Below are 16,287 nucleotides of genomic sequence, written 5' to 3'. Positions count from 1 at the left end.
GGCATTAAAATGTTTTTAAGATAAAAAATATGTTTCTGCATAGTTAGCAAGGTAGTGCCATAGCTCTATGGCACTACCTCACGGGCCGCCACTGGATGTGTGCAGTGCGCAGGTCACAACGTAAAGTGACTAGTGATTTAGTGTGAGCTGAAAATAAGTGTAGTGCTTATTTAGGTTTTCCCAGAACCAATAATAGTTTAGTAGACTAACATTAAGAGCGTCATATTAATGGGTATGTTCGCCACATGTCAATAGTTTAGCCGACCTAAATATTACTTAATGCTTATTACTTTGTAAAAACGGCAAATTGTAATAAATTGGGAAGTTAATAAAAAAAAATTACTTATGACTATGATTTTTCGGCTCTAGCTCTCCTTCTATTACGGGGCACGTTGAAGATCGTCTGATATGAAAAGCATTGTCTAGTTTATGTTACAACGGGGCGGAGCGACAACGTGGCGGAGAGACAACGGAGTGGAGAAATGCGCTTTCTATTGTTCTACGGCACGTATCTTGCACGCCCCATTTTAACATAAATCAATCTTAGAGATCTGGTCTATTATGTGCCACTGTTTGATCTGTGAGTACAGTGTGGTCCAGTATAGCTTGTTTATTAGTATGATTCTAAACTAAGTGGTATAAATATATTTGAAAAAAAAAATAAGAGGAATATACTTACAGGTTCAGCGAATGCCAAATTTCGTAGCTCCCAAGACAACTGGAAAGCTGTCAGTAAGGGATCACTTGAGGAGAGAGCTATTAGGGACGGACTGGCAAGGGCTTTGTATTCGTTTAGTCTCGATAAGGAGTGTCGAAGAGAATCTTCTTCGGATTTTTGTATACATTCATCACAGCCGCATCTAAAAATAAATAATTACTTGAATAGTCAATTTTGGCACGCTTGGCATGCTTGATTTGGTCAGAGTCCACGTCTCACACCCATACATGAGCACCGGTCTAGTCTAATCACTGTTTTATATATATTCTGATGTTTGATGCTCGTGTTAAGCTCTTAGATTTAATAGTATTGTGGAGGCTATACATACATCTGTTTGCTGCCGGAATTCTTTTTTTAATCTCTTCCTATGCTTTGTCGCCTGGTTTATTTTGTTTTCTTCATCAATACCGTTCTCCGTGTTGGAAGCCTTTGAGCATCATCTCTTTAGCTTAGATTGTTGATTTTTTTTTTAATTTCTATTGCTTCTGTGATTTCGCGTTGTCTTTTAGTTTTAATGTTAGCATCGTCGTTTGTCTCAGGTTTATTGTATGTCCTGTATTTGAGGCATGTTATGTAAGGAACGACGATTTTTCTCCCATTTCAATGGCATTTCGATGTTCCTTCTCCTCTAACATGGATTCTTTGATTGGTCTGTCCGTTGTACGATTTGTATAAGTCCCCACATGGAATCTCCTATTCTCCTTAATTTTCTAACGATATTTTTGTTTTTGGGAATGATAAAATAGTTAAGATTTTTCTGTCGGTATTAAATTAATATAGTTTCTGTTTTTTGTTTTCTTAGCCTATTTTCTCTGTTGTACCCTTTCCATATGATAGGATGGCTTTTGCAATCGGTTTTTTGTATTATGTTTAGTTCTTAATTCTTTTTTTAGACTCAGAATAGGAAATTCTTCAAAACTGTTTTCAATAATTCTTAACCATGACCCTAGTCACAAACTTAATAATAATATTATCTTAAAGAAAGCAAATCCATAAAAAAAGATTTACTACGTAGATACTTGTCAGATCTCTATGTAAGCTAAAAATAATTTTATGGAAGTTTCAAAACATTACACTGAAATGAAATTAATTTTATTTTTAGATAAATTTTATTCACGCAAGTATCATAATCTGAGTGTGATTATTTAAGGATCATCTCAATGTTGTAGTAGGGGAGGAGAGTATGCTAAATTTGCAGTTACTCGAGCGTTATGGGGACATATTGGGTTGTGAAGAGTAGGTTCTACAACCAAAAAAGTTAAGTTTTCCATAAAGTGGGGAACTTTCCATTTTTAAATTTAATTTTCAATTTCCAACAATCGTTTTTTCCGATTATAGCGCCATCTATCAATAATTCGAAAAAATGTCTCGTATAAAAGTTGCCTGTTTTTACGTAAAGAATCCAAATCTGCAATAAAAATTGGGGGCTCCTATTTAAGATTTTAAAGTAACCCCCCACCCCACCACCGTGGGTGGTTGTGTTTGGTGCCATTCGATAGATTTTTCAAAAATATTGAATAAGTGCATTTTTCAGTTTTTCGATCTGATGTTCATTTCGCGAAATATGGCGGGGTTCGTATTTAAAATTTTAAATATACCTCCCACCCCTCTCCGTGGGGGGTCGTGTTTGGTATCGATCGATAGATTTTGAAAAATATTGAACATGAATTTTTTAGTTTTTCGATACGACGTTCATTTCGCTAAATATTCGCTTTTTTTTGTGAAACTTTGCGACTCACCCATTTGCTTACGCCCCGCTCAAATCGTCAGATTTTTGAAATATACACTGTTTTGCATGTACTTAACTTAGCTTATCTTAATCTGACAATTTCGAATAGTTTTAAGGATATATTTTTTTTTTCGGGCCCCCCTTAACGAACTCCCCTGTATTAAGAGCCAATAAATGGTAGAGGTATATTTTCAGGGTACAAGGTTTCTCCCCATGTAATAATCTGACGCGCTCGAGTAACTGCAAAAATCCCCGCTTGGGCTTCCCTACTATTAAAAGGTGACGAATAAGGTGACGTATTATTTATGAATAAATTGATTGCGTCTTGAATTAAACTCCACAATTAATTTGTTTCGCAATTAACTGTACATTTTATGTAACTTCAGATATAAAATAATCGGATAGATGTAGTACACGAAGTATCCTCGCTTATGAGTGTGAAAATTGGACAATAAATAAGAAAACCAAAAACAAAATAGAAGCAACATAGATGGAATTCCTAAGGAGAAGCTGCAGAGTAACAAGAAGAGATAGAATAAATAACATAAAGATTAAGAAAGGAGTGGGAGTGAACTCAGATATAATATACTACATCGAATAGAAAATCTCTTCTGGTACCCGACCTGATACGAACATGTCAGAAGAGCAGATCAAAATCGTCGGATAAATAGAATAACAGAGTGAAGCCCGATAGGAAAAAGGAAGAGATGCAGACCTCGAAGATTCTTCAAAGATGAAGTGGACGAAGCAATGGAGAGAATAAATCTACAGGAAGAGGACTGGCAAAACAGAAAGAACTGGAGAGAAGGATTGAGTGAAGGAATGCAGTGAAAACTGTGGAAATCCTTAGTACATAGTACCTACATATATATACCTCAAACTCAAAGTGCACAGAGAAACTCACTATCAGGATCATTAGGTACACTTACGAGGAAAAATCTTCTATGAGTCGAATGTTTTTTGAATTCGATAAACTTTCTGAATACCTGTGGAAACTGATGTGATGTCCTACTTGAGTTTACTAAAATACAATTTGGTAGTTGTCATGTCTAATGGTGTGTTCTGTTATGGCTGATCTTTTGAGTTACTAAGGCAATGATGCAAGAGGGTATACTGTTCTTCTGCAACGGAGATATAAGCATCCCTCTACGATTAAGACCATCACACAAGACAACAGCATGCTCATCATCAATGGCGTTGCAACTCTTCGTGAGTATTTGCTGCGTTTACTATTGCCTTTCATGTTTGTCGATCCTGTGCCACTAACTACCATTGTCGCACTCCCATTTTCTCTAGATCTTCTTTGACTGCATCTTTCCACCTTTTTCTAGGCCGCCATACAGACCTTCTTCTATTTGGCCTTTTCCAGAACACATTGGGGTTGTAGGGTTGTGTTATAGAGGTAGCACCTTTTATCGGAACGACCACATCAAGCGTCATAGACGGGAGATGGTTCTTGATAACTGGTCCTCATAAGACAACTAACTCTCACTTATGGCTCCACGTGCCACACCCCGGGCAACTGCATTGGTCTGCAGGCTAAACTAAGTGAGGGTAGCCAGATATGGCGATAATTTCACCGAGTGATTGCCGGTATAAGCAATCTCCCACTTACCGACCAACGGCTTCGGGCGGATGAGTTAGTAAGTGGTAGGGCACTCTTTTGTCCTGGGGTTGAGAAATCGGCCTCGAAGGCGGATGAACAAAAAAAAAAAAAAAAAAAAAAAAAAAAAAAACGGTCAACGGCATAAGGATGTAGAAGGCAAGGGGAAACCACTACATTAAAGATCATATACGGATATCCCTAGTACAATTGTCATGGCTGTACAAAAAAGTAACTCTGTTACTGATCATGGATATCGGAGACCAAGATCCGGCAGGGGAGGCAAATCACAGATAGACCACAGGGCCTCTCAGGTCGATATCAAACGAAATCCCTGTGAAATACCCATCAGTAACACATCGTCCAAAAAGAAGACTAAAATCGACAAAAAGTGCATGAAGGTAGGCACGTGGAATGTTAAGTCAATATACCAAGCAGGTAAAGTCCATAATGTCATTCAGGAAATGGAAAGACTTAACATAAAAATATTAGGATTAAGTGAGACCAGATGGCCCAATTCAGGTGACATATTTAGTAGGTCAAACAAAGATATACTACTCTGGTAATGACAATGACCCAAATCACTGGAACGGGGTAGCGATATTAGTTGATAAAACCACCCAGAAATTTGTAACTGGCTTCTTACCCATCTCGGATAGAGTTATGATGGTAACACTCAAAACAGCCCAGTCTAGAGTCAATATAATTCAAGTATATGCTCCCACAGCAGATAAATCGGATGAAGAGCTCGAACAGTTTTATAACGAATTACAACAAGCTTTAGAAGTAACCAAGTCTAGAGACGTTACAATAGTAATGGGAGATCTAAATGCAAAAATCGGTAGAGGAAGTCAAGGTGATTTTATTGGAAACTTTGGACTGGGCACTCGTAACGAGAGAGGAGAAAGATTGGCTCAATTCTGCCAAGAGACCGATTTTATTGTCACGAATACTTATTATGATCTGCCGACCAGGAGACTCTATACATGGAAATCACCAGCAGACAACCAACATAACGTCATCAGAAACCAAATTGACTACCTTCTCATCTGCAAACGATACCGAAATTCCATAAAATCAGTAAAATCATACCCTGGAGCTGATGTGAGATCAGATCACAACCCAGTTGTAGGAAGGTTTAGAATTAATCTAAAGAAGCCTGTGGTTAAAACTAAAGTAGAGACGATACAAGTATCTCGTTTGAGAGATCCATCAACAAAAGAGCAAGTCACACTAAAAATTAAAGAAGAGCTCACCAAAATAGAAATTATTCCTACTGAAGATGCGAACAGGAAATGGCACATGTTAAAAGATGCTCTTATCCGCACATGTGAGACAACACTTACACCTAAACTAATTAAGAATAAAAATGAATGGATGACCGAGGAGATTCTAGATCTCATGGAAGCAAGGCGATCTTATAAAACCAAAGACAAAAACATGTATAATATTATACACACAGAAATAAGGAGAAAGATCAGAGAGGCAAAGGAAAGATGGTATAGTGACAGATGCGCAGAGATTGAACAGTTGGTAGAGAAACATGATAACTTAAACCTTCATAAGAAAATTAGTGAAATAACAGGCACTAATATTAAGAAAAAATCAAACATACTGCTGGATAAAAACGGAAAAATAATTATAGACGTCGGTGAAAGGCTTAAAAGATGGCAGGAATATATTCAAGAGCTATTTAAAGACGAACGGACTGAAATAGTACTAGAGCAGGAAAAGTTCGACAACGGCCCAGACATAACAGAAGATGAGGTACTAGAGGCGATAGAGCGAACAAAGAACAACAAGGCAACAGGTCCTGACCAAATACCTGTAGACATAATACGATTAATAGAGGACCAGCAAATTGGAATATTGGTCGACTTATTTAATACAATATACAGTACAGGAATCATTCCCAGAGATTGGCTGCTGTCAACGTTCATAACACTGCCAAAAAAACCAAATGCAAAAGAATGCCAAGACCACCGGATAATAAGTTTAATGAGTCATACACTCAAAATATTTTTAAAAATTATACACCGGAGAATACATAACAAACTTGAGCAGGACATAAGCGACACGCAATTTGGATTTAGAAATGCAATGGGAACGAGGGAAGCCCTGTTCGCTGTAAATGTACTTGTGCAAAGGTGCATGGATGTTAATCAGCCAGTATATATGTGTTTCTTGGATTACAACAAAGCCTTCGATAAGGTCAGACATAACCGCCTTATCGAATTACTTGAAAAGAAAAACTTAGATATGAGGGACATCAGGATCATTAGTGCTATCTATTATAATCAGATCGCTGTGGTAAAAGAGAACAACGCCTTTTCAAATGAAATACGTATTGAGAGGGGCGTCAGACAGGGCTGTGTCCTGTCTCCTACTTTGTTCAATTTGTATTCAGAGGAAATAATCCAGGAAGCACTAGAAGACCTAACCACGGGAATAAAAGTAAATGGTCGACCAATCAATAATATACGGTTTGCCGACGACACTATTTTATTAGCCGAATGTCTTGAGGATTTACAACAAATGGTTGACAGAGTGGTAGAAGTCAGCCAAGAAAACGGACTGTCCCTAAACACAAAAAAGACACAATTTATGGTAATCACAAAAGTTCAACAGCGCCAAGAAAGCATAACAATACATGGAGAACAAATTAAAAAGGTTGAAAAATATAAATATTTGGGTACAATAATTAATGAAACTAATGAGTACACAGAAGAGATTAAAGCAAGAATAGGACAGGCAAGAAATGCTTTCAACAAACTAAAAAAAGTACTCTGTAGCAGGGACATTACAATTTCTTTAAAGATAAGACTTCTGAGATGCTACGTGTTCTCCGTATTATTCTATGGGTTGGAGGCTTGGACATTAAAAAAGGATGTTTCGGACAGATTAGAAGCCTTCGAGTTATGGGCCTACAGAAGAATATTAAGAATACGTTGGGTGGATAGAGTCACGAATATCGAGGTGTTGAGAAGAATGGGAAAAGATAAAGAGGTTTTAAATACAATTAAAGTCAGAAAACTGCAATATCTGGGACATGTTATGAGGGGCGAGCGTTATAACTTGTTACAATTGATAATGCAAGGAAGAATACAGGGTAGAAGGAGTCGCGGAAGAAGACGCATCTCCTGGTTAAACAATTTGAGAGCTTGGTTTAATTGCACTTCTGCTGATCTCTTTAGAGCAGCGGTATCGAAAGTGCGAATTGCCGTGATGGTTGCCAACCTTCTTAGAGGAGATGGCACATGAAGAAGAAGAAGAACACATTGTTTATAAAGCGATTGTCGTTACTGCGTATCACATGTCCTGCCCATCTGAGTCTATTGGCCTTTATGATAACCATTAAATTTTAAAACAGGAAATGGTTGAATGCTCGAATATATTATGAATTTTACAAAGTGAAAGGCATATATCGAGCACAGAATTTAATTTAATCTTGCCAAAGTATACTTTCGCTCCTAGAGCATCTTCAGGGGCATGGTAAAGCAAGAAAAAGTTGGAATCTTCGACAAAAAAATCGAAGATGATGTGTATAAAAAAGTTCAATAACGTTTTAAAATTACTTCGTCAATAAAATGAAGGTATCCTCGAATGTCATTTATTATAATATTAGATTTCTGGCAACTTAAATTAACGTATAACTACCAATACACTAAACAAAGGACCAACAGATAAATTTGAGTGCCGGGTGCCGGTATAATTCTACATTGTTTGAAGATGGAGGTAGAATGAAGTATTTCTTATTTAACGTAAATTTTCGAGTGATGACTGACAGTGACAACTTGATAAGACTATGACTATGTGATATGTACACCTGGTTCCAAAAAAAACTGATACGACTCTTGAAGCGTATTTTGTAGAAAATTGAGCAGTGTATTTTGAAGGATAAATACTAAATATTTACATACTGTCAATGTCACTGCCAAATCTTAAAATTTGTCAGATAGCTTATTCTGTTCCACGGTTATTAGACTTTATTATAAATCTTTATTATTAGGAATACTTTCTCCGCAGCTGAGGGTATCTTATCAACTGTATTGTTTTTAAACAATAGATGATAAAATAAAAATATTGACAGTTCAAAAATGTGAACATTATTGCATTGTGTGTGGCCTAAGTTTGGGCTGAAAACTGAAATGTATTACATTTTTACAAAATTTTGGAATATGTTTAATTATGTAGACCAATTTTAACAGTTGTTTTCAATACTCTACAAATAGTTTCTAATGTCCTTTGATGTCAAATAATTAGGGAAGCTGGAATTCAACAGTTTAGAATTTTACATTGAGTTAATGCAAAATTGTGACGCATGTCAAAATTCTCAATGTATTTTAATTGTAGGTATTCATTTTTTCGAATCCTGAGAAAACTAATAAATATTTATGAAAAATTTAAGCTCCGAATGAAAGACTATATTATTACCGAGGGCTGAAAGTCCCTGAAAACTTCTATAATATTTATTTTAATAAGTTACAGGGCTGAAAATAAAAGAGAAGTGTGATATTTAATTTCAAATATTTCATTCAATAGAAACTGATTGTTTATTCTAAGGGGCTTTCCGCCCTCGGTAATAATGTAATCTTTCATCCTGCGTTTAAATTTTTCTAAAATACTTATTAGTTTTTTCATGATTCGAAAAAAATCATATTACGATTCAAATGACAGTACTCTCGTAACGTAATCCACGTTTGTTGTGTATTTGTTGTATAATTTGTTGTATAATCCACGGTTACAATAATTATGTGATCTATTTGATGTAAAAACTATCATTTATAATATACTCTTTATAAAATACAGGAATTCAAAATAATATAAACATTTAGACCTTAATAATTAGTACAATTTATGAATTAACATAATATGTAATCAGTTGCTTATTGTTTGTTTATTTTATTATTTGTCTGTCATAATAAATATAATGTCAGATCAATCAAATACACTGCTCAACATGATCAAATCTTACTAAGAGTCGTATCAGTTTTTTTAGGAACCGGCTGTACATTCAGGGCGAGCGACTTTTCTCCAACACGACTATACCTTATCGGCAGAGTCTACGAGAAGTGTACGGTAAATTGAAGCTGTAATTACAAAAAAAGAAATATGTATGTCTTTGTACTCACTTTATAACGCTCAAAAAATTACGGTAATCTGGATTTCAATGCATATTTGTTTTTATAATTCTCGTATCAAGTTACGCGTGAAGTTAGTCGTATTGATGACAGTTGGGGAAACGTCCGCGACTCGTACAGTCACTACAGAGTGAACTGCATATTCAAACAACGGCGTAACCAGGAAGATCCTAAGGGGGAGTTACAACTTCAAAATGGCTTGATTTGTCAACAACACATAATGGTGTTAAGCGTATAGAGCTCAAAGCAGATCCCAATGGGGGGTATAACCCCCAAAACCCCTTCCGGTTACGCCTATTTATTCAAAAAATCTATGAATGATTATGATTATTTTATGAATGATTACTAATGACTTATTTTAGATGCCCCTGAAGATGCTCTAGGAGCGAAAGTATACTTGGGCAAGATTAAATTAAATTCAGTGCTCGATATCTGCCTTTCACTTTGTAAAATTCATTAAATTTTATTTGAGGAATAATGGGAAAAGCGATGAAGAACGTTTAGGAAGTGTTGACCGTAAAATCCTCAGAAATATTTATAAAGACTTGCAGGAAAATGGATTATGGCATAGGTGCTATAATTTTGAGCTTTACCGCCATCAAAGAAACAGGCTGCGGTGGCTAGGCCACATAGAGAGAATGAACGAGATGGAGCTATCGAAACACATTTATAACCAAAGATTGAATAGAGTGACAAGAGTGCAGGCCCATAGCACGATTTAAAGAGGAATAGACGGAGAAGCCGTCAAGCTCTTTGAATTTACTGAAGCCAGATTTTTCACAGTTGATTACTGTGATTGTGTAGAGAAACATACTGCGGTCGGTCAAGCGAAACGTAGAACAGGGGTTACTGAGAGGGTATCAAAGTTGCTTTCCTACGAAGGCAATTAAATCCATTTACTAAGGCTGAAAATCAGTACACACATTCTAAATTAGATATAAACAAAAGTTGTTACAGTCGGTCAGCTGTATGACGGGACAGAGCCGATCGGTCGGCCCCAATAGTCGATTGAGGAAATGAAGCATTTTGGCTCGCAATTTTTTCGTCCAGCATGGATTTACTTGAAATTTTCACAGAAGGTAGGGAATAGTCCAATGATCATTTTCTATATCATGCCGCTATCATACGCTAAAACCTTGGGGGTGGTTGCCACCCCATCTCGGGGGTGGGAATTTTTTATTAAATTTTAACCATGTAATTTTCTTCGTAAAACTAATATTTTTCGAGTTATTCGCGCTTGAAAATTACAGTTTTTCGACGAGAAAATCGATTTTTGTAGAGGGTTTTTTTTTAGAATACCTCTAAAAATATGCATTTAATCAAAAAAACTGTAAATATCAAAATTGTATCTTTTAGTAACACAAACCAAATTATTTTGAACGGCAAGACGGCATGTTAAAGGTTAGCTTTTTTCGTCAAATGCATAATTTGAAATATTCAAAGCCAAATAATGGGAAAAATTTGCATTTTTTGAGGAAAACTTAAATAATCTTTTTTCAAGTATACAATTAGACCTTAGTAATAAAAAGTTTCTAGCATGAAAATTAAGCGCCTTATAATCAAAAAAATGTCATGTACCTGCTTTTCTCTACGAAAAAATCAGTGAAAACAACCCCCTAACTACCTTCCTAATTCAAAATTGGTCTTCACCTTTCTGTAGTTTCCTTTATATTTATATTATCAATACGTTCAAGGAGTTTGACCTATTTAAAATGTATAATTTTGGAAAAATTTGAGTTTAAAGAAAAATTGATTTTTTGCAATTTGGTATTTTTCATTTTTACTTCAAAATATCTCCAAAAATACTGAAGATTCGAAAAAAATTATAAACCACTAAATTTGAGCTTTTTTAACGACTAAAATTACTCTGTACATAGATTTCCATTATAGTGAATATTTAGCCAGATACAGCTGTTTAAAACCTCTATTTACTAGCAAACACCCCCTTATTCGAGCCATTTAAACCCGCCCCAATTAAAAACTAAGGGATCTTACGGAATTTAATTTACACAGTCTTATAGCTCTTTAAAACGTACTTTAAATTCTACAAAATGATTTTTGAAGACACTTTTTATCGCCAAAAATATATAAAATATTTTTCGAGGTATTCTCAAAAAACCCACTAAAAAAGTAGATTTTTTCGTCGAAAAACTGTTATTTTCAAGCGCGAATAACTCGAAAAATATTAGTTTTACGAAGAAAATGTAAAAAACATTTTTTTTCTTAGAATCACTTTTTCCATCGAATTCCATTGTTAAAATGTAATAAAAAATTTCCACTCCCCGAGATGGGATGGCAACCATCCCCAACGTTTTAGCGTATGATAGCGGCATGATATAGAAAATGATCCTTGGACTATTCCCTACCTTCTGTGAAAATTTCAAGTTAATCCATGCTGGACGAAAAAATTGCGAGCCAAAATGCTTCATTTCCTCATTCGACTATTGGGGCCGACCGACCGGCTCTGTCCCGTCATACAGCTGACCGACTATAATAACCTTTATTTATATTTAATTTAGAATGTGTGTACTGATTTTCAGCCTTAGTAAATGGATTTAATTACCTTCGTAGGTAAGCAACTTTGATACCCTCTCAGTAACCCCTGTTCTACGTTTTGCTTCACCGACCGCAGTATGTTTCTCTACACAAACACAGTAATCAACTGTGAAAGTCTAGCTTTAGTAAATTCAAAGAGATTTTTCAGCTCTGCCTCTTGGTCTACAAGTGGAAGACGACTTACGAGGGCTAAGAGTACGAAATTGGAAAACAAAGGTGAAGGATAGGAAGGAATGGAAGTTGATCCTAGAAGACGTCAAGATTCACTATGGGTTGTAGAGCCAGTGATGATGAGGAGGTGTTTAGTAGAAGTTAACACTACTAAACAGGCCTTTTCAAAGAGGCTATCAAACTCTAAAAACACCCAATCAACTTTAATCGAAAGGAAGATAGTGTGCAACTAAACAAGATGTAGCTCAGCGCTAGGAAATAGAAAACCTCTTCTTAGACACAATAAAAGTTCCAATATCGATTTGGACCAATTGACAGCTTTTTCGCAAACCATAGAGGAAAATGTGAAAATTTTCATTCTTTCTTCTTCTTCATTTGCCGTGCTCGATTATCGAGCGTTGGCTATCAAATTGACTATACTAATTTTGTTGACGGCAGCTCGGAAAAAGGATGCAGAGGATCTGTTAAACCATTCTTTCATTCTTTCGTAGACCATATTTATATTGTCACTTTGACTCATCCTGTATTTATAACATTGTGTAATCAAAACCTCTCTTTGATTTGACTAGCCTTGTAAGAATTTTGAATTTTGAAGCAAAAAGTTTGAGTATACTTACTTTATATCATGAGGCATTGGAACCGTAGCTCCTCTGTCCAGCAAAATCTTAAGGATTTCGTAGTTATTCCTATGAGCAGCCAAAATAAGGGGAGTAATATCTGGGGTGAACATAGCCGTGTTAATATCTACTTTCTGCCAGCTCTGAAAAATATAAGAATTAACATGTAATTATAGATTTCTAACAAAAATTTACATTACATACTATACGTTTAGTTTTAGGTTAGAGATACGCTACTGAAGGAAACACTAAAATCGGCAACATTGCTAATGAGAATGAGTTGCATTGCCACTGTAGAATCGACGAATGACTGAATAAATCCGCGCGACTCGGGTGTGGGAAGCGGGGAAGCAGTGTTGCCATCTATTGGGTGTACTCCTATATCTAATTTAAAAGTAAACAAACGGTATAACTTGGTTTCACACTGAAAACAAGATTATAGCTTCAAGAAAAACTAACTTATAAAACGCAGAATTTGGTATTAGATGAATAATTATTGAAAGAATTTTTCGTAGACACTAAGTTTCGGGACAATGCTTTTTAAATGCAATAATTTTTTTCAAATCCGTAGAAAACTAATAAGTATTTTTGATATTCTAAGGTCTAAATTTTTTTTGTTTATTCTAAGGGACTTTCGGCTCTCGGTAATAATGGAATCTTTCATTCTGCGTTTAAATTTTTCAAAAATATTTATTAGTTTTCTCAGGATTCGAAATAAAGAATGCATGTTGCGCCTACGCTCTTAAGTAGAAAAAAAGAACATAAATATAATATTATCATGTAAGTATGTAACACTTCTTTGTGTCAGAATGTAAGTTGTAGACTTTATGAGAGAATATATTAATTTATCTTATTCTTGTGGTGCATATCAATTCCTGGAGTTGACAATCATCATGGTAATTTTGACTTTGTTTGTAGCTGGTCGTCATATTAAAATAATATCGCAACTCCGCTCAAAGAGTGTCATAAGTCAAAAAAGCAAACTTTCTAGAAAGCGATGTTTAAAGTTTGTCCTACATTTTCGGATTTAATTTAAAAACTATTAAAATTAGAATAATAACTATTCTAGTCAGTTACAACGGTTTTTGAAGCTCTATAAAATAGCGCATTAAGTATATTAAAAATATTTAAAAAAATTTTTTTTTTAGTTGTGACACTATACAGATAATATAACGAAAAATTTACGATATATTATTTGTGAAAAGTGACACTTCCATCCATCCCATCCAATGGCACTACAGCCCAAATCGAGCCTTGGCCTCCTTCAACAAGCTTCTCCAATCATTTCGATTTACCGCTGTTCTTTCCCATGAACGCGTTCCCAGGAAGTTCCTGGCATCCTCATCGACTTCGTCTTTCCATCTCTTTTTAGGTCTTCCAACAGGTCTTTTTCCCTGCATTCTTGCATTTAGCAATTTTCTGGGGATTCTATTCTCATGCATGTGGACCACGTGCCCTGCCCACCGTAATCTCTGCAGTTTAGTATATTGTGCTAGAGTTGGTTCGCTATATTGCTCGTATATTTCTCTATTGTACCTAATTCGCCAGTTGTTATTTTCATTTATTGGGCCCAGTATCCTACGTAATCCTACGTAAAAAGTGAAACTTGCAGTAGAGAATATAATATCATCATTATAACAGACTTATACTTTTTAATGATGTAAATTTAATTACAAGTAACAACATTAGGTAAAGACAAAATACTGCAAACAGAAAGATGAATAAATGATAAATGTGTCACTTTTCTTGAGCACATACGCAGATTGTTTTGAACAAAGTAATCACATATACTGCCTTAACTCGACAAAAGCCCCTTTATGCATTAGGGTGGGTCGAAAAACAATAATTGTTCATTTTTTAATCGCTATACCGCAGAAAACTTGCCTTTGGGGTATATAAGTAAAATGCAAAGTAAAATAAAGTTACATATTGAACCCCTAGCTAGCGCATCACATTTAAAATTTAGTTTCTTTCAGAAATCAAGACATTTTTCAATTATTTTTACAATCTTTAGCCAATAACATTTGAACGTGCTATAGTGACAACTGTTTAGTTAATAGTTTAAAAAATAGGAAATAAATTTGAAACAGACAATATCTTTTAATTTGTGGTAGCGCAAAATACTAAAAAATTGTTAAAATTCACATATTAGCACCTTAAAAGAAGGTGTGGTCTAGTATTTTGTGTTGGGTGTTAATAGCACAATCCATTTTTTGTTCTTTTACTTTACACCCCATTTAATTGGAATAGAATTATTATAGTGTGTTTAAAGTTATAAAGGATATAAATGAAACAACTTATAATTTTAATAACACGTTTAATTGAAACCAAAAAGAAACCAAATTGTAGCCAAACAATGTCATGAAATTAAATGAAATTTTGACTTTAGGAAGAGTCTTCTACTCATTATTTCTGAGTGGGTACGTTGAAGCTGCGCTTGCTGTCAAACCTTCGCATGGAAGCTTTGGATGCTACGGCAGATCTTATGAAACCATCTCGTTTCTAACCACTAGGAGGACTAGTTAATCACAATCTTTTGAGTAAAGAAGAATAGTATCTTCTAGACATAAGTTGTGCGATAAAGTCAGGCAACTGCCCTGTGGACTTATCTGTTCGAGAACCGGGTCCACTTTCCCACTCTCGATGGTTGACTACAGCTAACAGAGTTTTGAGACTGTATGTAAGTGTGGAAACGTCTTTAGTTGAATATAGATTGTTAGTATTCTTCATTTTTAAATCATACATGCCTGTATGGTTCAAAATAAAGTACAGCAAATACATAACAGATGGACCTGAACACGTTTTTGAGACTATCAAATCAACCAGATTTCTACCAGAGAATTTAATTAAAGTAGTTGATCCTGTAATCGAAAGAAATGCATTTTTTCCCACCCAGAAAATTGACTACTGAGGATGATAGTGGATGAAAGGAAACACATAAGAGAATTAGGATTCCGAAGAATAATCAAAGCAAGGATGAAACAGTTAGGGTTTTTCGACCTCCAAAAATCACCTTTCATGCGACTGACTCTACTGAATTATTTGATTGGAACACCACTGAAATTACATCACCATCACTGTTACGGAGAGTATCTGACGATGAAGTTTGGGCTAAAATCACGCTGGTGAAACACCCGAGGATTGGAACTTTGGAAAATTTCCATGTCATACTCAAGCCTTGGAACGCTGCGTCAAGTTAGTGACTGAAGCATCTAAAAAAGTCGTCGGTGCTAAGTAATGAGATGGTTTCAGATGGTGCTAAGTAATGACATGGAAGATCTGCCGTAGCATCCAGAGCTTTGATGCCAAAGTTTGACAGCAATCGCAGCTTCAACGTACCCACTCAAGAGTAAAAGACTCTTTCTAAAGTCAAAATTTTATTTAATTTGTTGACATTGTTTGGTTATAATTTGGTTTCTTTTTTGTTTCAATTAAACATGTTATTAAAATTATAAGTTGTTTTATTTATATCCTTTATAACTTTAAACACACTATAATAATTCTATTCCACTTAAATGGAGTGTAAAGTAAAAGAACAAAGAAGGGATTGTGCTAATAACACCCAACACAACATACTAGACCACACCTTCTTTTAAGGTGCTAATATGTGTATTTTAACAATTTTTGAGTATTTTGCGCTACCGCAAATTAAAAGATGTTGTCTGTTTTAAATTTATTTCCTATTTTTTAAACTATTAACTGAACAGTTTTCACTATGGCACGTTCAAATGTTATTGGCTAAAGATTGTAAA

At 35.2% G+C, this 16,287-nt stretch overlaps 1 protein-coding gene across 6 annotated transcripts in view; it reads right to left on the bottom strand.

The window, feature by feature from the left end:
• The window catches only part of LOC126879162 (transient-receptor-potential-like protein), a 175,352-nt gene that overhangs the window by 50,282 nt on the left and 108,783 nt on the right, over positions 1-16,287 (bottom strand). For all 6 annotated transcript variants that reach the window (XM_050642172.1, XM_050642167.1, XM_050642168.1 and 3 more), the window contains exons 4-5: positions 12,536-12,678; positions 680-860 (exon numbers count right to left, since the gene is read on the bottom strand). In XM_050642172.1, coding sequence (XP_050498129.1) covers positions 680-860; positions 12,536-12,678 — 324 coding nt within the window. The remainder of the gene's footprint in view (positions 1-679; positions 861-12,535; positions 12,679-16,287) is intronic.

The sequence above is a fragment of the Diabrotica virgifera genome, chromosome 1 (assembly GCF_917563875.1).
Source record: "Diabrotica virgifera virgifera chromosome 1, PGI_DIABVI_V3a".
NCBI classification, from domain to species: Eukaryota; Metazoa; Arthropoda; class Insecta; order Coleoptera; family Chrysomelidae; genus Diabrotica; species Diabrotica virgifera.
Note: the sequence above shows the minus strand (reverse complement) of the source record. Positions and strands in the feature narration are given on the sequence as shown.